At 37.0% G+C, this 16,667-nt stretch overlaps 1 protein-coding gene across 1 annotated transcript; it reads right to left on the bottom strand.

Moving 5' to 3' along the window:
- Positions 1–932: 932 nt before the first annotated feature.
- Positions 933–15,412, bottom strand: LOC141633298 (DNA repair RAD52-like protein 2, chloroplastic). Its single transcript, XM_074445789.1, has 4 exons — positions 14,951–15,412; positions 14,805–14,842; positions 8,715–8,806; positions 933–1,305 (listed from the first exon to the last, which is right to left on the bottom strand). Exons 1-4 carry the CDS (start codon positions 15,280–15,282, stop codon positions 1,168–1,170), a joined length of 600 nt encoding a protein of 199 aa, XP_074301890.1. The 5' UTR covers positions 15,283–15,412; the 3' UTR covers positions 933–1,167.
- Positions 15,413–16,667: the final 1,255 nt, after the last annotated feature.

The raw sequence follows: 16,667 nt of genomic DNA on the forward strand, positions 1-16,667 counted from the left end.
ATGTGAACTCCTAAATATCACCGAACAAATGGTCTCAGATGTAGCAGAACTCAAAGGTCATACAGAGCGTCTTGCTTGTGACGGGCTAATCCCGTCACAAGCTGAAGACCTCTCATAAAAAGGGAGAGGGGACAAGGTGGGGCACCCCCCCCCCCCCCCCCCATGTGCTTCCCCACTCACCTCTCATGGGTATTTTGTGAGAGGAAACGATATCCGTCACAAGCTTGTGACGGATATTGCCGTCTTCAATGAGATTTTGTGAAGGTCATAATACATGTTCGGACAGCTTTATGGAGCCACGGAATAAGAAAAAAAATTAGAAAAAAGAACAGTACTACGAAAGTGTGATATATTACGTATCTGATCTACGTAACTGTTTTTTTTTTTTTTTTTGAGGGAAAAAACCCAAAGGGTATTATTTCAATAACGATAAATCAAACAACACAGCTGAGTTCGCCTCTGGCGGTAAAGCATCCGACCAAACAACCTTACTAGCTACTCTAGGCACATCATGAGCTAAAGCAAGGGCCGAATGGAAACCGGATGCTATAATTGAATCAACCGCAAAATGGAAACCGGTTCCGAATTCAAGGAATGTTATAGTAAACTTTGTTTGAAACGATGTGGGCCATCAAGCATAAGGATGTTAACGACTTCAATTCATTCTGACGCAGTCTTAAGGCTAAGGTACACAGCAAAAACATCATGATTCATGGGGGCCATCCATAGCTCCGTTTGTTTAAACTTACAAGAACCCGAACATTTTATTTGCAGCTGACAATTGATTTGGCTTTTTATATCATCTTGATATGAGGAGCTAATGTGAACGGTTTGTGACCTTAGATCGATCAAACATAGAATTATAAAGTTAGAAAATTCACATTTCACTAAAGTAGGGCGTTTCTTGATTTTGAAGGAATAGACATTGGATCTCAAACAAAAGAAGGTATCATTAAGGAAGACAAACTCTATGTCAACCTTTCTCAAAGACAAGACGTCGCAACTTTTTAAAGAGGTACAATCAGTGTTTAAAACTATGTTTAGCAGGGAAACACAGCAAAATATCCATTTTTTCTAATTTCAATTAAATACGTATACTATGCCATGTCCTAATTCAAACAAGATCGTATTTACATCAAAATACGGCATAGAAAAGGGAGAATCAAATTACTGATCATGATATAAATATAAGCCAAGCCCAAAACGCGCACACGCCTTGACAAAAGCAAGCTCCTCTGCACCAGCAACTGGATCACCAGCTTCGGTATCACTGGACATTATTGTTCCAGTCGCCTCACGATATGCCTGCATTTTAAATACTCGTCAGAAAGACTAGGAATGGTGTGTCAAGAGCTAGGTAGCACGGAAACTTCTCTTAATCAGTTGTCCCGTGTCCGACACCATGTCGGACACCGACACTCGTCGGACACACGCCGAAACGTGTCGGACACCTATAAAGCCGTGTCTAACTTTCTACATTTATTTAGGCACGTGTCCGACGCGTGTCCATGGTATTTGGGCCGTGTCTGACGCGTGTCCATGGTTTTTGGACATCATTTGGGGTGATTGATGTTCTTTAGACGAGAAATGAGTTGTCAAAGAGATTGATTAGAAGATGGGTTTGGATGGGAAATGAAAATGAGTTATAATCAAAGGCAAGTTTTACCTTCACTTATTTAAATTTAACATCAAATACTTCTATAAAAATAAAATCGAACGTTTATAACTATAAAATATACTCTTATGTTTTATTAAATTTAAATAACGTGTCCCGTGTCCTAAATTTCTTGAGATGCCGTGTCACGTGTCCGTGTCCGTTTTGGTGCTACCTAGGTCAAGAGAGATCGCGAACTTGATCTGACTAACTCATCATTTGGGTTGGGTATAGGTCTGGTATGCCTATGTTCTGGTTTTTGTCAAATCATTTTGGGTCATATTCGGCGTTTTATATTTGTGTGAAAGGTCAGAACGGGCGGAGTCAATTTTGACAAGTCTAGATCAAATGTGACACATTAGTTAAGAATGCTTTGACATCTGAGTGATCTGACAACAGTTTTCTTCCATGATGGGGTTCTTTTCACACTTTCCTCACGGTACTACTTCGCTATCAGTCACTCAGGAGTATTGCCTTGCAAGGTGGTCCTTGTTGATTCACATGGGATTCCATGTGCCCATGCTACTTGGGTAAGTGCATCAGCTAGTGATGCTTTCGGCTACTAGACTCTAAGCCATCTAGGGTGCGGTACTCCACCGCTTTTGCCTAGCAACACGACGCTACTATTGCTCTCCCACATCCCCGTTTGCACGATTTAGGCTGCTCCCATTTTGCTCGCCGCTACTGCGGTAATCGCTTTAGCTTTCTTTTCCTCTAGCTAGTAAGATGTTTCAGTTTGGCAGGTTGTCTCTTGCCTCAGCATCAGTTCGAAAGGTTGACCTATTTGTGAATCTCCAGGTCTATGCTTATTTTTAACTCCCCAAAGCATTTCGTCAATCAATAAGCATTTCCTCGTCCGAACCCTCGCCCTTACCTTAACTTTAAGGCTTGACAACCCCTTAAAATCGGTTCAGTCAATACTCGGCTTACTCGGCTTGGAGCTCGTTCACAGTTTTTTTTACTTTTGGTAATTAATAACTTATTTTAAATCAAGTTATTTTTATGTTTTAATAAAGTAACATTTAAAAGAAAATAGCAAATCAAATATCTAAGCCTGACTAGAATTTCGTGTTTTCTTAGTCGACCCCACGCTGAAGTTCTTTGGCTTGACAAGCTTCAAGCTCGCTTACACCCCTAGGATGAGGGGATCCCTGCCAGTTGCGGATTCCGATATCAAACTCAGTTGGGTGCTGAGCCAACTGAAATTTAGCAGCACACCAACTCCCTACTACTGTTTGCACAATACATTCTGCATATGACTCCAATATGAATGAAACCTTAACAACACTAAAAAGCCTGATGAGGTACAAACTAGAAGCCTGGCACAAGAAACCATCAGATAACAAACACCACCAAGAATATCTATCTATCTATCTATCTATCTATATTATTAAAGGAAGCTTTTTTCGAGCGATATCATGTGCTACGTATTTCCCTCTCTTAATTCTTTTGCTACATGTTTTAAAAGCTAGCTTTTTATTTTCTATTAGTAATTTTAAATTAAATTAGTTTTAATATTTGTTTTTTTGGATTGTGTATTTGCAGGAAAGGAGATAGGCCGACTAATGACAATTTTACGTAAATCACCAAACATGAGAGATCTTACCGTCTACTATGGGAGTAATTGGTAACCAGTAACCATGTCTATAAATTTTAATCTGCCTTTCATCGATTTTGATGTGCAATATTAAGGAATATTTCTCCTGTTTTTCTTGAGATCTTTTTAACGTATATAATATTTGGTTTGAAAAACTGAAAATAACAAGTTTACGGTTCATCATACACTATTCATTCAGCCAGATTTTAAGGAATAGTTGTACTTTAGACTTCGAGAGTCTTTTAATTCAGTAATAGGTAGACAAAGGAATACTCAACGATATTTATATCTTTCTAAGAAATGAATCATGTGAACAAAGTAATAGTTAATTAATGATTTGTTCTTCTACTTTTTTTAGGATTATATGTGAGCTCGCAAAAGCATGCACTTGATGAGTTGCTATGGAGGTTAATTTATGAACTTCTTATCAAGGTAATAAAACACGACACGATTGACGAATGTTTGAGTAAGATATACGTATATAAAGGGGAAACCTACAAGATGTCGAAGATATTTACCCGTGTACAGATAAGAGGGTGCGAATTTTGATCGAAATTCAAAATCTTTATCATTCACAAAATTTGTACTTTCAGAGAAGGCAATTTCTGTATTTTTTGTATTTTTTTGTATGAGTAACCAAACAATCACTTTTTTTTCCCATTATGTATATCCTATTTTTGACTACTAAAGAAAATTCTAATGTGATGACATTATAAGCCAATCTAGCTACACCAATATAAATAATGATTTCTTCAAGCGATTACATAGAGTTTAAATTCCGCGAATGACTTTGGAGTGATATTAAAATCTCCAATTTTTGTTAATACGGAGTACTCCATATTAAATTTGAATATGAAATAAAAACTATAAAAAGTATCGCTAAAAGCAAGTTGTTGTGCGAATGTGCGGTTTATTGAAAGTGAAGATTAGTAATGGAGACTCCCCATCTAAGTAGGATTATCATCATCTTTGCATATTATTCTTTTTCCATTGTAGTACATCATGCAAACATGCATATATTCCAACAATCAACGTAACATTGTCAATGTACGGTAGTAAAAACAAGGTGACAGTGACACATATCATAGGAATTATGCGACCGACATCAAAAGTATTAGACTAAATAAGGTTTAATGTTTGCGTTATCATTAATTGAGGTTTAATTAAGATTGTTGTTAATTAAGTTAACTTATAAAAAGTGTATACACCAAAAGATGAGTAAGTCTCCTAAGAGACGATCTCAATAAGTACAATAGCCCTATAGGTAATGAAATAGGTACAAATAATGATTAATGATTAAATGGGTCCGATTATTATGTAAATAAGTACGACAATAAAGAGTGAATTTGGTGACGATCAACAATAAGGTCACGAAAAACACAAAAAAGAGGTCTCTCAATAGCTTAGTGACAAACCGTTTCAGTGACAAGCTAATGTTAGCGCATCACAAGACACTAACATAGAAAAATTATGGAATACATTCTAATATAATTAAGTATAACAACTACTCTTTAAAATACAAAAGAGACATTAATTTTTGTATCAAGTAAAAAATCCATATTTGTATGGCGTATTATTAGTTGTTATGTCATACAAATCTAACTATTTCTATTTACTTTTCTTAAATCCTTGATATTAAATTCGTACACTTAGTTTGGCTGGGTTTATTTTTTATCGAAATGCTCATACGTTTAAGGGTGCGGACCGGTAAAGGAAGAGGGACACAATTATGAACATTATCTCCACAATATGATATATATTTTCTCTATTATATATTATATTCAAGTGATGTTTAAAAACTTATACATTTCATTTGTCAAAAAAGTATCGTGAAAAAAAAAATATGAAAATTATATAATTAGATTTATGGTAAAAAAAAAATGTTATCATTAGAGTATAGGTTTCATATCATTTGCACATATTTTAATTATGATAAAAAAACGTACGAATATTAATAGATAGTATAGTATTTGTTCATTATTAAGTTGGGTTGGATGTCGAATTAGGTACGAAAAATATGGTGTACTTCTAAGTATATTATTTGTCCCACGTTGAAAGATAATGTAGGTGTGATGAATATACTACGTATAAATAGTTGAATTGTCCTACATCAGAAGATTATCATAAGGTGGGGTGTTCCCTATGATTATAAATAAAAGTTATCATTGGAACTTACGTAACAACACAAAATCTTGTCTTTCAAGTATCGTCATAATACAAACAATAACATATAAATATTAAGCACGTAAATATTTATAAAGGCGATTATATATTAGTGACATTATAATATGTTTATTTAAAAAAAATGAAAATAATATCATTAAATTCGAGGTAAAAAAAATGATATCATTACTACGTATAAATAATAGAGTTGTCCACACCGGAAGATTAGCATAAGATGGGGGTGATTCTATGATTATAAATAGAAAGCATCATTGGAACTTAGGTATCAATCTAAAATCTTTTGAATCTTTTCAGTATGTCTTAAGAGAGTTTTTAAGAGAGAGTATCATTATCTCCAGAATATGATATATATTTTCTATATTATATTCAAGTGATATTCATAATTTTTATTATATTTGGCAAAAAAGATTAAGGAATGAGGTGATTAGGGAAAAGGTAAAAGTGGCGCCAATAGAGGACAAGATAATGGAAAACCGACTAAGATGGTTTGGCCATGTGAGAAGGAGACCTATGGACGCACCAGTTAGGAGGCTGGAGACTTGGAGAACAGAAAAGGTCCCTAGAGGTAGAGGAAGACCGAGACAGACATGGTTGAGAGTGATAGAGCACGATATGAGATTTCTGGGGCTTGAAGAGAGTATGGTGACGGAGAGGGCACAATGGAGGGAAAGGATACATGTGGATTTTTAGTATTTGATGTTTTTCTGACATATTTAGTGTTTTTATTTAATTTAAAAAAAAAAAAATTATTTGTTCTTCTCTGCTTTATTACACTTTTTTTACCAACTACTCTCTTATATATTTTACTTGGTTTACTTTTAAGGCATTCCGGATCCTTAATTCTATATCGGTTTTCAAAATCGTTTTAATCTTTTCTCTCGATTTAAACTTTAAGGTTTTATAAAAAAAATCCGGAATTCGATTTTAAAACCTGTAAGTTTAACTTGACTTTGCATTACATTTTCGCTCTCCCTTTGTTTTTCATTTTCCCTTTTCTATTCGCATTTTGAGGTGTGCGTTCACCCATGGAAGGTTCTAAAGGATTATTCATGTCAGCCGACCCCAAATCATTTTGGGATTAAGGCTCTGATGTTGTTGTTGTTGTTGGCAAAAAAGTATCGTAAAAAAAATTATGAAAATTATATAATTAGATTTGTGGTAAAAAAAATGTTATCATTAGAGTATAGGTTTCATATCATTTGCACATATTTTAATTATGATAAAAAAATAGAAAAAAAAAACGTACGAATATTAATAGATAGTATAGTATTTGTTCATTATTAAACCGGGTTTGATGTCAAATTAGGTGCGAAAAATATGGTGTACTAAGTATACTATTTGTCTCACATTGAAAAATAATGTAGGTGTGATGAATATACTACGTATAAATAGTTAAATTGTCCCACATCAAAAGATTATCATAAGGTGGGGTGATCTCATGACTATAAATAAGAGTATCATTGAACTTAGCTATTAATCCAAAATCTTGAGTCTATCAAGTATTGTCTTAGAGAGCTTTTATAAGAGTTTGAATTAACGGCACGTGTCAGTTACAATAATAACATACAAATATTAAGCCTTACAACCTAATAATTAGACATAGGATGTAATATTATAACTAAGTTCATTAACCCATTACAAAGGATGGGTGTCAAACTAGTCTACATAATAAGAGGGGGGTTTTTTAATCCAAACCGAACAATCATTACCTGGCATGATGCTAAGGTGAAGAAAATCATGTAAACAAGAAAGGTAACAAGATACGACTATTCCTAGAGTAGAAAATCTGAAGCAAATTGAAGCTTACAAAAATAAGAGAAAATAATTTAAAATTTTCAGTATGGAAATTTTGGGGGTATAATGAACAGAAGTTCATCATGAAAGGATAGGAAGATTGGAGAAAACATGGAGTTCAAGAGCTATACGAGAGGATCCTAGAAAAAATAAAATAAAAACAAACAAGTAAAATATCGAGTTCGACTTTATTTATTTGTTTCTTTAGGGAGCACTACGAGAGGATCCTAGAAAGGTGAAACTTTAAGCCTTTTCATAGTTTTTTGTAAACACTCCTCAAAGGGACATTTCACATAACAAAAGAAAATATGTCTCAATGCACCACTATACCTAGCTTCAAGAGCTTGTTTTAGTCCATAAAAGCTTTCCTTAATCTATAAATTTCTCTCTTCTTTTCTGACCTAACATAGCCTTGTGGTTGATCAAAAAATACTTCTTTTTCTAAGAAAATCCATTCAAAAACGCTGATTTGACATCTAGTTCGAAAATAGTCCATGAATTTTGTGTTGCTAATGCAACTACCATTCTATTTGTGCCATTTCTTGCTATCAGTGCAAATACCTCATGCCTAAGTATAATCAAACCCCAACTTGTTGCTACACGTGCCTTGTACTATCTACTTCACCATCAATGTTCAACTTCGTTTTACAAATCCACTTCACAACTATGTCCTTTGTGGAGATCAGATTATTCCCAAGTGTTATTCTTTTCAATAGTTGATGTTCATTATCTATTGCATAAGGCACGAATTGCACTAAGATATCGTGATTTTCATCCTAGAACATCTTCATGATCTTCTCTAAGCTAATACATGATTTTCAACACTAAGCATATGAACAACCGGAAGAGCACCTAAGGGATATGATGAGGACAATCCGAATCTTTGTAGGATTCTTGAATCGAAGGATCAAACAAAGGTAACATGGCTATAAGAGACGCCCTAACCGGGTTTTCAGCTAGACCTCCCTAGCTTACTGTAATGCCTATAAGGCTATAACCATAGACTTCAACCATATGACTTCACTATTGCACCTCTACCAAAGAATAGAATATTTAGAGCTTTAATAGTAAGCTTAGTTGACTCTGGTGAACATAACCATTTCATTTTGTACTTCTCCAAGATATCAATGATAAAATGTAAGGGCACATACTATATGCAGAGGATGTTTTTGTCAATGTATTGATGCTCTCATTGCCTACTCTTTTCTTTTATTATTGTAACTACGAGTTAAAGATGAGAGAAAAAGAACATGCTAAATATCAAATCTGATCTCAAAAGGTTGGACATCGAAAAACAGAAAACCAAAAATATTTTGATCGGGAACGGATATGAAATTTCAAAATTTTGAGGTTGGGAGATCCAAAGCAACAAGACATCAGATTTCCGAACCATCACCAGACATAATGAGGGTTTAAGGCCCATTCACTCACGCAATGTGATCAAAGATGTTTGATGTGGTATACGACAAAGTAAAAAAAGCCTACCTCTCCATCAGATCCTCGTATGATGACACGGTAGACCACTGTTATGCTTCCATCATCGGAGAAAATAACATCACGCACTTCTCCACACCAGCCTACACATACAACCATATGATCAATACTGGATATTGAAGAGATTAATAAGAAACTAGAGATATCAGGTTATGTAGTTGCTCGATAGACACTAAGTGTCTAGTATCACATGTCACACTATGTTATCATGTACATAATCCAGATTATAGATATAGATTAGTTGTAGCAACAAAGCACTGAGTCATACTTGGACTAATATTAGAATAATATGGATGTACAAAACACAGACAACCCTCACTAGAAATCCTTTCTCGATTATCTTTTGATTTCCTATAGATGCAAAAATAGAATATGAAGCAAATGTTGTCACATATTAATATTATCTTTTGTATCTTCGTTTTCTTCTTTGGGTCATTTCTACATCCACAAATAACATTTACCAGCATCTATGTTGATAATAACCTAATGGAGAAACAACTACGCAATGGTAGACGCTTGTAAAAAATTACCTTGAGAAATGTGTTGCCTTCTACATGGAAAAAAGTTTGACAAATAACACTTAAAAATTTGTTGCCTTCTACACTTCCAAACTTGAAACATTTCGAATTTTTTTAAGTAAAATGGAGAGAAGTTTGACAAATAACACTTAAAAATTTAACTCGTTAAATGTAACACTAAATGCTTGAACTATCTTCCTATAGCTTTGTGGTGCAAGCCTCACCTGTTTAGCTCACTTAGAAGTGTCGGAATGTCCGTGTCGTGTCGTGTCGACAAGGGCACGGCCCTAAAAGTGAAGAACCAAAGTAAAATGGCAACCAACTCACAACATTTAAAACAAGAATAACATAATAACAGTGACCCTACACCTAATTCACGAAATAACTATGACAAGAGTTATGCCGGATTGGTTGAGATAATTTTTTTAAATATCAGTCCACGTAAAAACACCAAAAATAGTGGTTCTTAGATTTCTCAAAAGTAACTACCTAAAGGAGGGATAAACAAGGACGCCAACCACAACTACAAAAGAGTCCGAAAAGAACCAAGTCTTTGACACTCCACCATCCATGACTGAACATCTCTTTCTTTATGGTTTTGTCATAACATAGAAGCATAGAATCCCAACGAAAACACACCTATTGGATATCCAATTCAAGATAGGGTCACTAGTAATGTTGAAAGACAATGAAGAAGAATGGAGGATTGCTACATATACAAGTTCTACATGAAGTATAGAACATACAACTTTTCCACTTAAACGGCAAAAGACGCTAAAAAAATATAGTGGCAAATTCGTAAAAATTGCAGTGTAGAGCCTGCCTTATAGAAAAATGCTTCAAGGTAACACTTAGATGTCAATATTTTCCTTAAAATGAACATCGTGAATAGCATAATTTCAAAATAAGGACGAAAACCAATGTCAAGGTTGTTGCTTTCTTAAGACAAATGTCTACTGAAAACAACCTCTCACTTATTACAAAGAAAACGTTTTGTCAATCCTAACCTCCTTTAGTTTTTAATTGGGGTACATGTGACTCGAATCTTGCCCCTCAATGAAAGGAAAAAGGCAAAAGCCATATACCATTTGGTTTACGGAAACGATGATGATATTCCCTCTCTATATGTAACTTCCGGAGCATTTTGTGATCAATGCAGACACTATCGCCACCCTACCTAAAATTTGGCAGATTCTAACAATTTACCAACACGACAATACATTTTAGTATTTCCTAACATCCTTGTAACATTCACTGCCTGTGAGTGTTTTCGGGATTCACTGCCGGTCCCGGATAAAGGAGAAGGGTTGCGGAGGTATGTGGTAGCCACCATAAAAACTTAGTCACATTTTATGGACATGAATCGGAATTTGAACATCGTTGGGGCGTCTCCTCAGAAGCGACGCGCTGCACTTCTTAAACTCGGGTGTAGTTAAAAGTATGTGAGGGTTACTAGGTCGTCGCCCGGAAGCGACGCGCCATCTTTACACTTGGGGGTGGTGTCAACTAGGCAAGGGTGCGCTACATCTTCTAGACCCGGGTGTAGTGAAAAATATGCAAGGGTTGTTAGGTCGTCGCCCGAAAGCGGCGCGCCACCTCGAAGTATGGGTGTGGTGTCAAATAGGTTTGGATTCAGGAAGCATGGTCAAGAGCGGATAAAGAAATCAGGGCATGACTTTAGGAAGGATAGTAGGTTACGTTTTGGTACTTGAAATGTTGGCTCTTTACAGAGAGATTAGCTGAGGTAGGGGAGGTTATGAAAAGGAGGAGGGTGCATATAATGTATCTACAAGAAAGAAAGTGGATCGGAGATAAAGCAAGTGTGATAGCGCCTTGTGGTTATAAACTTTGGTACACGGGTAAAGACAAAAGTCGTAATGGAGTGGGTATTGTCATTGATAAAGATTACATCGATGATGGGTAGTAGGTTACGTTTTGGTACTTGAAATGTTGGCTCTTTACAGGGAGCTAGGTAGGGGAGGTTATGAAAAGGAGGAGGGTGCATATAATGTATCTACAAGAAAGAAAGTGGATCGGAGATAAAGCAAGCGTGATAGCGCCTTGTGGTTATAAACTTTGGTACACGGGTAAAGACAAAAGTCGTAATGGAGTGGGTATTGTCATTGATAAAGATTACATTGATGATGTGGTAGAAGTATCGAGAAAGAGTGATAGGATTATGAGCATTAAGCTTGTAGTCGGGGATGAGGTGCTGACTATTATAAGTGCTTACGCACCTTTTCGACGTGCCTTCTGGGAAGATCTTGAAGAGATTGTAGAACGAGCCCCTATTGGAGAGAAATTGATCGTTGGTGGTGACCTCAATGGGCATGTGGGTACTAGTCGAGTTGGCTCCTAGAGCATTCATGGGGGTTTTGGGTTCCGGGAGAGAGGGAGAGAAATGAAGCAGGAAGTGACATTAGATTTTGTTTTGGCATGACTTTGGTATAATGAACACTTGGTTCGAGAAAAGGCATTCTCATTTGGTGACTTATAGGAGTGGAGGAAATGCTAGTCAAATTGACTTCCTTTTGGTAAGGAATGTGTGGAGGAAAGAGTACATCGATTGCAAGCAAGGACATACCCGGGAACAAAACATAGACTAGTGGTGCTTGATTTTCGGGGTAAGAGAGACTTGAGGAAGAGAAAGATAATTGGTGAGGCACGAATCAAGGGGTGGAAGCTACAAGGGGAAAACCAACAAGCGTTTTTGGATAAGGTCGGAAGTAGCGATATTTGGTCGGATTGCAAGGAGAAAGATATAGATGCAACGTGGGATAAAGTGGAGCATGTTGTAAAGTATTTGGCGAGGGAGGTGTTAGGGGAATCTAAAGGAAATAGACCATCAAGTAAGGACACATCTTGGTGGAACGATGAGGTGAGACAAGCGATAAAGACAAAACGTGAATATTATAAGGTTTTTGGGAAATGCAGGAGTGATGAGAACTTTAAAAAGTACAAGGAGGCTAGACGAGCCGCTAAAAAGGCAGTGCGTGATGCGAGGGCAAAAGTTAACCAAGAAGTGTATGTCAAGTTGGACACGAGAGAAGGAGAGAAGGATATCTATAAACTGGCTCGCATAAGAGACCGAAAGACGAGGGATATTGGAGAGTTTGTGAAAGATATGGACGACAAGGTTCTGGATCAGAATAACGAAATAAAGGCTAGATAGAGTTCTTACTTTGATACTTTATTCAATGGATTTGCCAGGAGCAAGGTTTTGGGGATGTAGAAGAAACACCCAACATGGTTAATCGGGAATTTGTGCGTAAAATACAAGAGAGTGAAGATAGAAAGGCGTTAAGGAAGATGGGGTCGAAGAAAGCAGAGGGACCGGATGGTATACCTATAGAAGATTGGAGGTGCTTCGGGGAGAAAGGAATTGAATGGGTAACCATGCTCTTCAACAAGATTTGGAGGAGCAACAAGATGCCATGAGCTTGGAGGTAGGGCTAGGCACCGGTCCAAAACCGGACCGGACCGGAACCGGAATCGGCAAAATTCATGGACCGGGACCGGACCGGATTACAAAAATTCCGGTCCGAGACCGGACCGGAAAAATTCCGGTCCAAGACCGGACCGGACCGGTTGGACCGGAATTATCCACTTTTTTCAAATTCCGGTCCGGAATAAAAATACAATTTTAAGAAGAAAAATGAAAATAACAATAATTCCGGGCATTCCGGGCATTCCGGTCCGGACCGGAAAATTCCCGTTCCGTCCCGGCCCGGAAACCGGAATCTTGGAAAATGGTGGACCGGAGACCGGACCGGAATTTTTAATTCCGGTCCACTCGATTCCGGTCCGGACCGGTCCATTTTTCCGGTCCGGACCGGATTATGTCCACCCTTACTTGGAGGAGAAGCACTCGTCCCTTTGTACAAGAACAAAGGTGATGTTCAAGAGTGTTCCAATTATCGGGAAATTAAACTTATGAGTCATACGATGAAATTATAGGAGCGGATAATCGAGCAAAGGCTTAGCAAATGTGTAGACATCTCGGATAGCCAATTTGGATTTATGCCTGGAAAATTGACTACGGATGCGATTTTTATCATGAGACAGTTGATAGAACACCATTGGGACAGGAAGAAAGACTTGCATATGGTTTTTATTGACTTGGAAAAGGCATATGATAGGGTACCGAGAGAAGTACTTTGGTGGGCTTTGGCGAGAAAGGGTGTGCCTCGAAAATATATTGACCTCATAAAGGACATGTATGAGGGGGCTAGTGCAAGTGTTCGCACTAATGTTGGGAGAACGGAAGAATTTCCCATTACCATTGGGGTGCATCAAGGTTCCGCACTTAGTCCTTTTCTCTTTGCTATAGTTATGGATGAGTTGACAAGGGATATTCAGGACGACATCCCTTGGTGTATGATGTTTGCTGATGATATTGTGTTGATTGATGAGACGAAAGAAGGGGGGAGAGAAAGTTGGAATTGTGGAGGCATACTTTAGAACTCGTGGGTTTAGGTTGAGCAGGAGTAAGACCGAGTATTTGAGGTGCCAATTCACTAACGTGGCGGGGTCGAGATCGACAGAGGTGGGGAGTATTATATTCGATGGGAATGTTGTTAGGGGTCAGATTTCTTCAAATATCTAGGATCTATTATTCAAAAAGATGAGGAGCTCACAAAATTAAAGCGGGATGGTTGAAATGGAAGAGTCTTTCAGGGTTTTTATGCGATAAAGATATGCCCCAAAGATTAAAGGGAAAATTTTATTACACGGCAATTAGGTCTGCCTTACTTTATGGTTCCCAGTGTGCGGTGAAACATTGTCACATTCAAAAGATCAAAAGATGAGTGTGGCGGAGATGCGTATGTTGAGGTGGATGTGCGGCCATACAAGAAAAAATCGATTAAGGAATGAGGTGATTAGGGAAAAAGTAAAAGTAGCGCCAATAGAGGACAAGATGATGGAAAATCGACTAAGAAAGTTTGGCCATGTGAGAAGGAGGCCTATGGATGCACCAAACACAAAAGGTTCCCAGGGGTAGAGTGGAGGGAAAAGATACGTGTGGATTTTTAGTATTTTATGTAATTTGACATATTTAGTGTTTTTATTTAATTTTAGAAAAAAAATTATTTATTCTTCTCTCCTTTATTACACTTTTTTTACCAACCACTCTCTTATATATTTTACTTGGATTACTTTTAAGGTATTCCGGACCCTTAAATTGTACTTCGGTCTTCAAAATCGTTTTAATCTTTATTCTCTATTTAAATTTTAAGTTTTCATAAAAGAAATCCGGACTTCGATTTTAAAACCTATAAGTTTACCTTAACTTTTGTATTATGTTTCGCTCTCCCTTTTGTTTTTCATTTTTCCTTTTCTATTTTTTTTTCGCATTTTGAGGTGTGCTTCACCCATGGATGGTTCTAACGGATGATTCATGTCAGCCGACCCCAAATCATTTTGGGATTAAGGCTCTAATGTTGTTGTTGTAACATCCTTTTAGCTTGCCAATGCATGGATCAATGAATAAACACAAATTTCGACAGCAAATGAAAAATAAAACGAAAAATCCAACATATAGATCAAGCTTAAAATCCCAAACCTGGAGCATAGAAACTGAGCATCCGATTGGCATGAAACCTGGACAAACAACAAAAGATGAACATCAACAACCACCACAAAATCCCCTAAAAAACACACATTACTTCAGATCTACAATAATATAAGATGAAAAAGAAGAAGAATTACCAAGGAATAATATTAGATTGAGGTTTGAGAATATTATCAGGAATCCTTTTGTTAAGATCTCGAAGTATCTCAGCAAGCGGGCGAGTAACGCATGAGGAAGTAACCTTATCGAGAGGAACCACGTAGTTAGTGTTAGGAACAGCTTTCTTGGAATCTCCGCCGGCGCCGCCGCTTTGGGAATCGACGACGGCCTTAAGCGCCGCCGTCCTCCGGCGTGGGAGAAACCCTAATTTGGCCGGAAAAGTGGAGGATTCGATTGATTTGGGGTAAATGAAAGAGCGGTAGTGAGGTGTTGCCGATTGAGAGAGGAGGCTTGTGTTTTGAAGTGCCATTTTGGAAACACGGTTGTTTCTGGGTTTGTTGGGGATATTTTTTTTTGTAATGTTTGGGAATTTGAGTTGAGATCACGACGATTGTAACTCGATTTCAAATACAAATGGACAATATTCAAGTCGTATTTGTCTATTTTTGGAAGACCTGTCAACTTTAAATGACAATAACATAATTATTAGGTAGTATCCTGATACGATCTAAATTAAGACGGAAATTATAAAAGATAGAAATGCAACTGTTCGACTGTAAGGATCGATAGGCTGCCCCAATAATAGAAATAATCACCTAGATTCCATTATAACAAATGCAGCAACTCTCCTATAGGACCGTCCTATAGCATAGGACTGGCCCAATAAGAGAAAGCCCAAGCACATGTCATTACTATATCAAGTTTTTTTATTTTATTTTGATAACTTTATGACTTATTTTGAAAACTAACAAATTTAAATATGTATATTATCAACTTATAATATTAAGTTATTAATATAAAAATATTATTTTATATTTTACTAAGTAATTTTAATGGGCCTCATATTATTGGACCAGTCTATCTAAATTTATGTCTTATACAACAATTTGTGTAACAAATGAGATAAATCTCACAAGTTCATTCATAAATTCATTGATTAATTATTACGAAGTACAAGGTAACTAATGCCTTTATATAGGCTACTAATGACTTGGGAAATAAGAAACAAAAAGGATAAATGACTAAGCTACCCTTAGTTTCATTTTGATGTGTATCAATACCCGCCCCTTGAAACGATCCTTGTCCTCAAGGATCTAAGACAAATGACAGTTGAAACAAGGCATAACATGAAGCATTCAAGGCGGTAATTTTGTCATCATGGCATCATTACAAACCTCAGCAATGCAATGGCCCTCCTGGATCAAAGATATAGGCCTGATGGTTCTCAAATCTCCTGACCTTCGGTTGCTTGACGTCACACTGATATGTTTGAGATCTGTCCATCATCCACGGTCCAATATCGTAACCTCCAGGGTCAAAAATAGAGGAGCTAGTGACACCCAACCTTGTACAAACTTCCCCTTTCCTCAAAAGCCTAATAAATAGTGGTCATTCTTTTGACATCCACTGATCTCCTACCAGGCAAGATGCCTTCATATACTGCATCAAGATCATTAAAATGTACCTTCTTCCTTGAATAGATAGTAGAGCATGAACTAGGACGATCCTTATTCATCACTAATAAATACTGCATTGACAACCTTAAGTCACCATTTGAAGGCATAAAAAATACGGGCTTGGCAGAGAAATTCAATCCCAAACCCATACCACCAACTAAAGCAATTGTGGTACATCCTGACACATCGCCATTTCCACCAGGATCAAATATGAAGATGGTCTCGCTGGGACTTTTTA

This window comes from Silene latifolia, chromosome Y, assembly GCF_048544455.1.
Source record: "Silene latifolia isolate original U9 population chromosome Y, ASM4854445v1, whole genome shotgun sequence".
Classification (NCBI taxonomy): Eukaryota; Viridiplantae; Streptophyta; class Magnoliopsida; order Caryophyllales; family Caryophyllaceae; genus Silene; species Silene latifolia.

What these genes read in the sequence shown, in the direction of transcription:
- LOC141633298 (XM_074445789.1), bottom strand. Translation starts at nt 15,282, where the DNA reads ATGGCACTTCAAAACACAAGCCTCCTCTCTCAATCGGCAACACCTCAC. An exon ending in CAATCTAATATTATTCCTTG is followed by an intron (nt 14,843 to 14,950) that starts GTAATTCTTCTT and finishes TTGTTTGTCCAG; the next exon opens with GTTTCATGCCAATCGGATGC. An exon ending in TACGAGGATCTGATGGAGAG is followed by an intron (nt 1,306 to 8,714) that starts GTAGGCTTTTTT and finishes TTTAAAATGCAG; the next exon opens with GCATATCGTGAGGCGACTGG.